General features: G+C 39.8%; 1 protein-coding gene across 1 annotated transcript in view; it reads right to left on the reverse strand.

Moving 5' to 3' along the window:
- Positions 1–12581, reverse strand: part of CRACR2A (calcium release activated channel regulator 2A) — a 42578-nt gene that overhangs the window by 15535 nt on the left and 14462 nt on the right. Inside the window, exons 6-10 of the mRNA XM_066569999.1 lie at positions 10240–10335; positions 5255–5442; positions 3283–3354; positions 1066–1111; positions 171–262 (exon numbers count right to left, since the gene is read on the reverse strand). Coding sequence (XP_066426096.1) covers positions 171–262; positions 1066–1111; positions 3283–3354; positions 5255–5442; positions 10240–10335 — 494 coding nt within the window. The remainder of the gene's footprint in view (positions 1–170; positions 263–1065; positions 1112–3282; positions 3355–5254; positions 5443–10239; positions 10336–12581) is intronic.

A 12581-nucleotide genomic window follows, 5' to 3' on the forward strand; every position in this document is an offset into this window, starting at 1 on the left:
TGGCTTTTCATTTTCAAATTTCTTAATGAGTACAGTAATCTTATAGTGACAGACACTTAAGAAATACACTCTTTGAAAAGTTCAAAAGTATCAGAAAGGAAGCATTCCACATCTTCTTTCTATAAGCCTCATCATACTCAAACAGGGAACACGTGAAAAAAAGCTCCTACCTGTTTGGCTGCATCTTGCCCTCTATGTATTTCCCAATGATAGACCCTGATCTCTGCTTCCAGCTGGCTTTTGGAACAGTTGTTTTGCATTTCTGCAGAAATACAGAATACTTCTTACTGATTTACTTCTGGTGCTCGTTATGGTTAACTACCCTCATTCCAAATACTTAAATAATGCAATGCAAATGAAAGAAAATGAAAGTAGAAGTACTAGAGGTATAAATGTTTCAGAATTCTAATTGATAAACAATCAGAACAGGAAAGTCCATATCCTGCAAAAATGCATCTGCTTTGTAAATAAAACAGCACAATGTTATGGAAAAAAAGTAATTTTTTTTTTACATGAGCAGCTTCCTGTAGACTAAGAACACAAGCAAATATAAACTAAATGGCCTTAGTCTCCTTACACCAGGGTACTTCTAGAACATCTTAGGAGTCCATCTTTGGCCGCTGCTTAAAAAGTTAATCAGATCTGCTCTTACCCCAGCCTCAGGTACTGAGGTACTCAGGTACTGATTCAGGTACACCAGCTATAGTACTGTTGTATAAATGTGTCAGGATATTACCGACTCTTGACTGGATAAATTAACACATTTAATTGTTCCATTTTTAGGTTATTTCCTCCTTTCATGATTGCATCCTTTGTTTCTTCTAAAACACATTAATCTCTCTTCAGAGAGATTAGCTCCCAATTTATAATTCTCAACTCTTAAAATTGTTTAGCAAATTAAAAAATCTTATTTTCAAGTGAGAAAAGACGACAATACAAATTAAGAACAGGGTAAGATTTAAGGGGCATGAAAGTCCATCTCCTGCACAGCCTTCTGTTCCCCTTCTTTTGAATCTGTTCTCATATGTGTCTGCCCAACACTGGGTTTGAAAATAAGTTGGTTACCTGCAAAAATATGTCACGTTCATCCCTGAGATGTTTGTTCCTCTCTCTGCAAAGAAAATACAAACAAAAGAAACACTGAAGCCAAGTATTTAGAACTGCTGACTTTTCTACTCCACACTAACAGACAGACTGGACAGTTAGCAGTGCAAACCTTTCATCACCCTTTATTTATATTCTCACCTCGGCCAGTTTCTTGCCTGGACTATTGATTCTCCAGCAGGGCTATGCTGATTAAAGCCAGATGGGATCTGGATCTCTTCCTGTATTTTATCTAAACAAATGCCTTAACACATAGAAATCAGTTGTGGTCAATATGCCTTCACGTACCATAAATTAGAATTTTTAATGATTTTCACAGTAAAGATGACCTCTTAATGTGGAGAGGGTGCAATGAACACCATCTCTTGTTCATCTGCTGACAGCTGTGAAAGCCAATTATTGTGGCAATTGCAACTGCCACAGAAAAGTCACCCTAGGAAAACATCCATCTTCCATCCTTTGTGCAAAAACAATGAAAGTGTCAAGAAACAGATACCCCAGGCAATCAGCAAGCTCTGATCAGATCTGACAGCACACCTGCTTAGTACATCATCTATTGTCTCCATCTGTTGCTGGCCTGGCCACAGGAGAGACTGAGCAGCCAGGGTGAATGAAAAAAACCTCCCTTGCCAGATGTTTCCATCTATGTCCCCAAAACTTGAAGCAGGCAAGATCACAGAGTGGCCTATGGAAAACACATGCTGCAAAATAAGAGCCTTGCCTCAAGCCTGTGAAATTTTTAGGCAACTTTAAAATGAGGCCTCCTGAAGGAAATGCAGACAATGAAGACCTAGAGGCAGGTGCAACCTACAGCCCAGAGTGACTGACCACTGAGCAAACAAAACCCAACATTGCTTCACATTGAAAAGAGGGCTACAGGTGGCTGAACACAGCTCCAAATTTGAAGTCTATCAATAAAGGAATGTTAGCTATGTACATTTTGGAATCATTTTACAAATATTTTGGGGAAATAATCTTCATTTTGGCTCAACTCCCAGCACTTGAGAAGCAGCAGAGCCTTTAAGCAAGCTCCTGCAGCCAGGCTTCTTCCTCAGAATTAGAGCTGATCAGTGCTGCTCTGTTTTACATTTGACTTTTGGAAAGGAGATTGTCCTACAGCTCTGAATTGTCAAAATGAAGCATATCTTTCAGGTGTGCTGCCCTCTACTCTATGCAAGAACCAACCATTTAAGAGTCTTTTGTAACCATTTTTGCTATTTCTGTGTCATTATCCTGTGGCAGTTGACATTGACTGGCTGCCAGATGTAAACCCAGCCACTCTCTCACTCTCCTTCCTCAACACCACAAGGGAAGATAATAACATGGAAAAGCTTGTGGGCCAAGATAAAAACAAGAAGGTTACTTACCAGCTACCCATTACAGATGAAACAGACTCAACTGTAGGATGATGAGAAATTGAGACAAAACTAAAACCACCTTCTCCACATCCCCTTTCTTCTCAGGCTCAACTTCACTCCTACACCCTCAGCTCTTCTACTGCCTTAACCAATCCTGAGTGGCACAAGGGGATGGGGAATAGTGGGGCTTGTGCTCAGCCCATAACAGCTTCTCTCTGCGGCTCCTTCCTCCTCACAGTTTTCTCACTCCAGTGTGAGTTCCCTCACACTGGTTATAGTCCTTCACAACTGCAGCATAGATCCTTTCCAAGGAGAATAATCCTTCAGGGATGGACTGCTCCAGCCTGGGTCCCCCCAAGGGCCACAATTCCTGCCAGAAAACCAGCCCCTGCATGGGCTCCTCTCCATGGACCAAGCTCCTGCCAGAAGCCTGTTCTTGTGTGGACTCTGCACAGGCTGCAAGGGACTGTGCTCCAGTGGTGCCTGGAGCACCTTCTACCCCTCCTTCTTCACTGACCTTGGTGTCTGAAGGGCTTTCTCACATATTTTTTTCTCTCTTCTCTCCCAGCTGCTGCGTTGTATTCCACCCTTTCTTACTGAGGCTTTCCCAGAAGCACATGGGGGCTGTGGGGCTCCACTGTGGCCTGTGCTGTGTCCATTGTCACAGGGCAGCCCTGGCTTCTCTCTGGCACAGAGGCTGCTCTGTGGCACCCCACTGTCAACACCTTGACACCTACACTCACTACATATCCCAACATAATTTCATACTTTAATGTACCTCTTTAGAATTATATAAGAGTTTTTGGAAGATCAACATTACCTTAAAAAATCCAGCTGCTTCAAAAGTCCTGACTTCTCTCTCTGTAAGGTTTCTGTCACCCGGTACACCTCCCTGCAAAAAAAAAAAAAAAGAAAAAAATTTTTCTATCTATGGTAAGAACACTGCTAAAGTGCTTCCCCCTAGGGGTATCTACATTTGAGACCTCAGCTTCTTCAAACTTGTAGATTCTGTTCTGCATGAATGGTTAATATTTTAAAGAAGTTTATTCAGTATAAGGCCCACAGTAGCACAGCAGTACGAGTTAGCAGAGGAAGGAGTAGAGGTTCTTTTTTCAAAAACTATTGCTTTTTAATTTCTTCATCCAGAGAGTTTAATATATGTTGATACTGGCACTTGGAGCATTCAGAACAGATACACTGCTAAAATACTTCTCAGTTATAGCCACTAAAAAACAGGTGACATTTTATCCAAAATTAGAGCTTATCCTGCTGCAGGAACCATATGTCAGGCTCTCACATCTACAAGCCCTACAATTTCTTTCCAATTCTTGACACTTATGCAGCCATTTTAACACCATTTACTTTGATTTAACACGATTTGGTGTCTGGCCTTTAATGATTTTCTTTCGCCTTTCAGTGAAGCCTCAAGTTCTTCCTGTGCACTGTCTGAACATTACACCTGCTTCAACAGCTCAAGTCTTACCAGACTGACACAGATGTTTAAAGCAACACTGCAGATGCAGTTGAGTAGGGCTGAGCTCTAATTCCATAAACCACTATTGAATCCAAAGTGCTTTGTAAGTGCAGTAGTATTATTCAGCAGTCTGACCACTGGGCAGATTTCCTTTGTAGCTTTTAAATCAGATCATTCCATAGTCTTTGCTCTGGATCTGAAAAGAGAGGCCTCAAAGAGGAAACAAACCACCTTGAGGAGGAGTATTTCTACTGTCTACTTCCAAAACACACATCAAACACACAAACCTAAAAATTCTAATCACAGTGGCCATTCTTTAACACTAATTTATCAACAAAGTTAATTATTTTTGCCCTCAAGAAAAATTAAAGAAGTGATAACTTAATAGAGCTTGGCACAAAGCTTAAGAGAAAAATAATGTGACATTTGAACTAATGTTCTGCTCTATCCTGAAATATGTCAACCAGCAACAGCTCTGAATTATATAGTTCATTGCTGCAGTGGGCAGGTCCATCTGTCATTCATGTGCCCTCCATTGGCAATGAGAGGCTTCTACAGATCCCTGAGCATTTTCTTTAAAATGGACTTGAGTGAACATTTCTGCCAATTACAGCCTCAGAGTAATGATTCTTCTGCTTTGTGCAGAAGGCTGGAGCAAGACAGGTAGCTCAAACTGTCACAAGTCATTTTATCTCTCAAAATAAGAACCATAAATATTTCTTCTTGATTTTTTTTTTTTTTTTTTTTTTTTTTTTGTAATTTGGAATCAGAATCTAAAACCTTCAACATTTGACCTGGAAACCCCAAAATTATGGTTCTGAATTGCCACAAAGAGTCGTGGGAATTGAGATAAGCTAAATTTTATCTTGCTGTCCTTACTAGGCTTACTTTTGATGAAGGAAAAAAAGAAGATCCTAGGTATCTCAGTCAGAGTACATTCTGAGAAGCAAGTTTCAGATAGACTCAGCTTTGAGTAGGATGAAGCATCATATGCCACAACTGTAAGGCATTTCCATAAGGAATTCCACTGGTATCTCAAAACTAAGACACTACATGGATTTTTAATTCAATTTTTAATTCCAAATATCCTCAACCAATGACAGTGGGGAGAACACCGACATTTTGAACACAAAATTAGCAAAAGATTCCATAGAAGCCAGATATGCTACAGAAAACATGCTGAATTACTTGGGGGAAAGCAGCTAGAACTGCACTCAGCTTTGCAAGTGGTTTCTGCTTTTGACAGCACTGGGTACCCTGAGGGGGCTTACTGGCACACCAAGCAAGTGCACAAGAACTGCTGCAGCTGGACACTTACATTTCCTTCTCCTCATGGAGCCTTGATGCCTCCTCCTGAAGCACCTGTAGCTGTTGTTGAGCCAGGCTTAGCTCATGGGATGTTCTCTCCAGCTCTCTCAGCAGCTCCTGGTTAGTCAGCTTCAGCTTGGTGTTCTCTACTTTGGTTTCTTCTTTGCCACTGAGGAGTTGTGTACACTGATGCTCTAACTGGGTGGAAGAAAAGAGAACAGAAAGCATTACAGCCGATTGAGGTATCTTGGTTTTGAGGATTTCAGTTTGGGTCTTAGAGGTTAGCTGAGCAGGGTGCTATTTCAAAGCCAAAAAATGAATAAAATACATATGGTGCTCTTCCAGTGATCTTTGTACAGACATAATTATGTTACACAAAAACAAAGCCATTCCATTCTATGACTGAATTTTATCCAGCTCAAGAACACACCAGTACAAACCATAAAAAATGTGCTATAGAGCAGATTAGCAGCATTAAGCTGATATTCACATTAGCAGCATTAAGCTGATATTTTACACCACTTTCCACAAAGACCAGGTCTACACAGAGTGATTCAGAGATCTACCTAAAAACTGCTAGATTTAAATCTAATAGCTGATAAACCTTCCCATCCCCAGCAATATGAACAAGCAGTGACTTTTTTGCCACCTCAGACAGATCTGCCAAGAAGTGTGAATTAGAGCCTTTTTATTCAGTTTTTTACTCCCTCTCCAATGTACATCAAAGGAAAGATACAACCTCCCTGTAAAACAAGCAACAATAGACAATAGTGGCTTCAGGTACATAAAGAAGTTCTACCTGCTTCTCCCTGGCTAACTGAGCAAATTTAGACAGCAGAGCAAAACTTCATATTAGGGAAAGCATTGCTGACTTTAAAATACAAAAGTTTTTTTCTGGGTTTTTTTTTTTTGTTTGTTTGTTTTGTTTTTTCTGTATTCATTTTAAGGACTGTAAAACATCCTTGGTGCATTACAATACCATTTCAATCTTTCAGATCTGAGACATAACAATGTTTGAACTCTCCTTTTGCCCATCCCAACAAGCAGAGCTCACCCAACCAAAACCTGTCCTCACCCAGCTCTTCCAGTCAGTTCCTACCCTAGAACACTGCTGTTGTTGTAGTCTTGGTTTTGAATGAGGCCCAGGTAAAAATAAATGCAGAAAATACTTTCTAGCCTGGACTGTGGGAAGTCAGGAACACATGTAGAGTGGGAGCACTTAGCAGCAGCAGCTTAATGTATTTGCTGAACTGTAGCCTCAGCAGGCTCACATTTCCCATGGAACACTGGCTGGGCATTAGATTACTGCTGAACAAGGTTGGCTTACATGGATAGATTACATCAGTTCCTGAATATTGCTTCTGCTCATCGACAGAACAAAGTTACCCATTATAAGTAAAAGATCAGCTGCTTCAGGTACTTAAGACAAGACTCATCCAGAGGAGTGGCTTTGGGAGAAGCAAAAAGTGACCATACAAAGATGAACTTTCAAAAAATCTAAGGAGCAAAAAGCTGCAGACAAAAACCTCACTTAGAGAACAGTATGGCCATCTGAAAACTTATACAGAGACTGTTCTGAAAATGTAACTGCAATGGTAGCCAACATCAGCTCCCAGAATCATTTATACTGATGTTAGAAATACTTGATATAAATCCTGGTGCTCACTCTTGTCAGAAAAACAATAATATAATGCGCAAAACGCAGAACACAACAAGAGGAGAAAGGATTGTTTCACAGCAATACAAAGCTCCCTTCTTCCACTTTACCCTTTGAGGGTACAATCCTTTGAGAAATGCCAAACACTATTTTTAAAGCCTTCATCTGAACAACTCACAATACAGAGAATAACTCACTAGGGAATGCTCAGCTGGTGGTAGAATGGCATAGATCCTATAGCTTCTAGCTGCTTATTGGAGCTGCAAATTGGCTTCTATGTTCATCTGGTAGATGGAAACTGCTGGGGAAAAGATTCATGGCCCATAGACATGTTTAAGAAAATCTAAGTAGCAGAGAGAATTAACCCATTCCACAGGTCAAGCACAGACAGTAGTTAATGGTGCATATTCTCTTTTTTTGACAAAGATGAGAGGAAAATCAAGTTTAAGTTGAATAAATATCTGGGATTATCAAAGGCAAATGACCTGTTGATGACGGCATTTATTGGTGTCCCCAAAAGACACGCACATTGAGCACCCTCCATGCAATCCCTTGTTCTTAGCTCAGCATCCTTTCTGTAGTTTTTATATTCTTTTTTTCTCCCTATGTATTTCAGCAGCATGTGAAAGATGCAAAATTTATACAGTGCCATAAGGCAGTTATAAGCACTTGAGTGCTACTGATCCATGTTTTCATGCATCTTTTTCCCAATTCCAAGATCATGCTCCTCAGTGGCTGCCATCAGCACAGAACCCAGCATTTTATGTGAGAAGTCCAATAAGTCCCCTGCATTTCACTTGTTCCACACCTGCTTTCTTCTCTCACACAAGATTCTGTGCCCTAGAGGTTATGCTGGATATCCTCTGTCCCCATTGCCTCCTCCTGAGATGTTCCAACTGACATCCCTTGAGGAACAATGCCAGCCAGACAACCCTCATAAGGGAAAATCCCTCTGGCTATGTCAGAGGAAACAACACAGAGCTCATCTGGTTTGAAAGCTCCCTTTCATATTTTTGTTAATGATTTCCAACACAAAAACAACTACATTGTATTTCAAATTAAAAAAAAAAGAGACTTATTAATGAAGTTTGGAAAAAAGCATTTGTGTTACTCCCTTGTGGGCCAAGAGGTTCTCTCATACAACCAAGCATAGAAGTCGTAACTAAATCAAGCTACCTTCACTGTCTGCAAGAAGAGATTTAATTATCAAAGTATATTTCCATGCCAGAGGAGGAGGCAAAAGTGAAAGAGACCTCTGGATAAGGCAAACATTAGATACCACACATGGGTATCTCAGTGAATGAAAAGCAATACCAGAAAATGAGTGGGGACATGGTACTATAAAAACAGATCTGGGTAAAGATGAGAGTCACTTTCCGAGAGGATCATTAGAAATCAGAAAAATACACGTAGAAAACCTCTACGTGCCTCTAACTACACTGAGTAAAGCACTCAAATAAATAGGCTAGGCTGGTATACCAGAAAAAAACCCCATCAAATACTGCATATCAGATTAACAATGGGCCAAACAGCTGGTTGAATGACAGAAGTTCCAGTTGTCATCAATCATCTGAATGAAATCATGTCATCTCAGCATTAGAAAAAGTGAATTCCATTCGTCCAACACAGCTTCCTTTCCATAAAACCAAAATGGAATAGTTTCATCTTTATGGTGTATGAAGAGCCTGTCTTTCAAAAGCACCCTTGTTGTGATTCATGTAAATTCATAATGGAGAGGGGAAATACTAAATACTAGAAATTACAAATAAAGAAAAAAAAACAAACATGGCAATATTATTCATAATAAGCAGTGCAGTAAATAGAAATGGAAACATAAAATCAGATAAAAAGCCAATACTAATAAAAATAGCACAGACATTGTTTTATGTTCTTCAAGATAGGCAGTATTAGACAATGGCAATGTAGACAACAATCATAAGATAAGACTTCCTGGTATTGTTCCCTATATTGATTGATTATACCAGGCTTAAAATTGAGTGAAATCCTTTGAATAGCTTCTGTGGGTTTTATACCAAATGTAGAAACCCCATACTTGAAAAAAAAATTTTTAGAGAATTACTGGTTCATAATGCAGTTTAAACAGAGCTTTAAAGCAAAAACAAACAAACAAAGGAAAATATTAAACATATTCATTAGAAAATTAGAATAAGTCATTTCTTACAGACTCTCAGTTAGTTTCAGATTAAAAATGCCTGATCTGTGTATGCCCCCACAGATATCTTCAAAGTATAGATTATTCCATTATAGTGCTGCCACGTGGTAAAGAGCCTGCATAAAATCACATATATTCCGATTCACAGTGGTACTGGACAAAGGCAATTAACATCAGGCAGTTGATTTCAAGTGTGGAATAGACTTTTAGTTCAGTCCTGCATTCTTATCAGCTAAACTTCACAGAATAACAGAGTACCGGGTTGGAAGGGTAACTCAAGGTTCATCTGTTCCAACCTTTTCTGTCAAAAATACAGTTTAGCCAAGATGACCCAGCATCCTGCCCAGCTAAATCTTTAGTGTCCAATGTTGGGGAATCCACCACTTCCCCAGGAAGCTTATTGCAACGGCTGATGGTTCTCATTGTGAAAAACTTTCTTCTTTTTGTCCACAAATTCATATTCTACAGAGGGAATTGTGTTTACAGCACTCCATTTCAGCCCTTTAAATCCCAGTGCTACCTCCTTTCTCTATTGCTAGTCTTTACTGCAATGACCTTGGAGCCACTTTAGAGCAAGTTTTCTGCTCCCACAAGCAGGCCATGCATTTTAGAAGCAAAACACCTCAGGTTTTATTATGGGAACTTGACAAGCTGTTACCAATGCAAGGGAAACATGCACTGCTATAAAACTGTTATCACAGAGATATATCAGGAGCAAGTTGTTCAGGAGGGAGCATTTTGAGTTCATAGTGCTGAATCAGTCCAAAACAAGTAAATGAGTGGCTGGTACAGGCTTTGAGCAGAGGTGTGCACTAGAAGAGCCAAATCATTGTTCTCTGCTCTTAAACTGTGTGTTAAGCCAGTTCCTAGAAGACTGAGGGCAGTGGAATTATGCTACATTTTCATAAAAATTAACCTAGTACCTGGGGAGAATATGCAAAGCATTATTTTATTCTCCATTTTACCACATAAAAGGAAAACTACTTTAGAAATAGAGGTTAACATTTTTCCTAAGCACATGACACAAAAACAACAGAGGGCCACAATTTGGCACAACCACATCACACCAACTTGCAGTTTTGGAACCTAAAATAGTACCTAAAGAAAATCGTATGAGCAAATAAGAGCCTTCTATTTCTTAACTCCAAAGGATATCAGTTAGTACCCTTTTCTGTTTTTGAACCAGCTGTTCCAGTTCTTGTTCTTTTGACAGCAGCTTGCGCTCCAGCTCTTGACTTTGGGACTGAAACCTCTCTGTGTCCTGCAAAATTCCAAGAGGAAATGGATTAACAGAACAGCACAATTGCATCACAGGAGGAGAAATAACGAGTCAGGGATTAAGCTTTCCACAGTGAATATCAGAAGACACAGGTAGTACTCAGTTTTGGGATGGTATCACTCATGAATCTCTAAACTGCTGTAGTCCAGCAGCTTCCATGGCTGTGGTTGGTACAGAATGTGCTGATTGCACATAAGTAGGTACTGAGTCTAGAAAGTGGAGGCAAACATCTCAGGCAGGAGGCTGAGGAGCTGAGCCAGTCTGGATCAATGCAGCCAGAACATATCCTCTCATTTCCAGCCACAGCAACTCAGGCTGATGTGAAAGAAACAGCAACTCCACGCTTCAAACCCGTCACTAACAACAATTTTTCACAGATGTTCCACTGGTATAAACAAGCAACTGGGGCTTCAAGCTCTGCCTTTCACTTAGCAATTATATTAACCTGTCCACTATCTAAGTATCCTGCAGTCACTGGGAACTCCCAGTCACATTTGGGATTACTCCTCACACTCCTCAGCTGAGAAAAATTGTTAGCCCTCTCCTGAGTAAAATCAGGTTCCAGCAGTTTGTATCAGCTGAGAATCTGTCCTGTTTCTCCAAAAACAGGCTTCTACTCTCTAAGGTCCCCAGGAAAATGCCTCTAAACAAAAATAAAAATTCCCTCATGGCAGCAGTCGTTCTTACAAGTGTTTTCTCTTAAGCAGTACGTGTAATGGGGTAATGAAATGCACGATAACTGGTTCTTTCTGGGGAAGAATATATATGCAAGTGAAAAAACAGACTAACTGCCCCTTTTGTGTAACATTCAGTCAGCAGGGTATTAAGTATTGTAAATAGCTACAATTTGTACTTATTTGCATCTTACCAATTTCTTTAAATGTATTCTTCAATAGCTGCTCTTCATTCAAGCCACAATAATTTCCCCTTTATATGGCATCAATGCATCTCCCCAGGCTGAAAAGTCTTTGTAAGACTTTGCATTAGAGAAAGAATTTAACAGTCAGATCTCCCCAGATCTCAAATTAGTCATGCAAAGAAACAATACTTCATGAGTGTCTGGCAGCCCTTAGTGTGACTGCTGACTAAACTGTAAATAGCTTGAGTGGGAAGCTTTCATGAAAAAGCCTAAAAGAAATGGCTTAACCTCAAATATATAACTAATTAGGACATCCAACAATCATTGCTTACGGAAAAGTCTTTGTTGTTTGGGGCTTTTCAGTACCACTTCAGTTGTGGACTATTAAGAGCACATAAACTATTTGTTCCACAAAAGTGCTGTCAGGCAAAGTTGCAAGTACTTTTTATCCTTCAGCTGGCATACAAACTTTATTTAAAGGTTCCATCTTATCCGCCACTAAAAACTGCTCTCAGCTTGGAATGGAAAAAAACTTGAAAATTTGAGTCAGGTTCACTACCCAGTAAGGCAAGTGAAAGGAATGGTTCCTTAGACAGCTGATAAAGCACGTTTTTTTTTCTTTTTCTCTTTCTTTTTATTTTATTTTGGTTACCAGGGAACAAAAAATACTTGATATATTTGCATCACAAAAGGAAGCTTGAGATATATTTGATTATATTGTCTAGATATATTTATACATACTTGATTGAGAATGGAGGCAATAACCACTATTTTGGCAACTATTTCTATCACGTATTGCTGAAACCATGTATTTGTTTCATTTAAATGACTGATGCCAAGACAACAAAAAGGGATGAGCCAGTAGCTCATGACTGACTGTCCCAGGGCACCCAGACCAGCTGGAGAACCTCCAATATTTTAATACTCAAAAAGTAATTGGCCATGTTCCTGAGCCTCCTGATCCAGCTAGGAAGTAATGCATCACCTTCCCACCTACAAGATTCTAGGGTGACTCTTTCCTGGAGCATGCTGGGAGTCCTTGTGAGTTTCCTAATTTTACAAGAAAAAGCAGGAAAGAAAAATCCAAAGAAAAGACTACAGACACAGTAGAGGAGATTTAAAGACAACTTCCCAAGAAAAGGGAATTCTTCTTCAGGTGTTTTGGAAGCACCATGGCAGTGACCAAAGATTCTGTCCTGTGTTTATTTTGTAAATAACCTGTGGTTGTTCCACAAATTACCATCACTTGATTCTTCTCTTTTTGTTATCCCCTCCCAAAAATCAGAGACTGCAGAATTCAACAGGATTGGTGCTGCTCTGAACAACCTCACAGAGTGTTTTTCCTGATTGTGACCAGAAGCTGGACCTA

This window comes from Molothrus aeneus, chromosome 2 (assembly GCF_037042795.1).
Source record: "Molothrus aeneus isolate 106 chromosome 2, BPBGC_Maene_1.0, whole genome shotgun sequence".
In the NCBI taxonomy this organism is placed as follows: Eukaryota; Metazoa; Chordata; class Aves; order Passeriformes; family Icteridae; genus Molothrus; species Molothrus aeneus.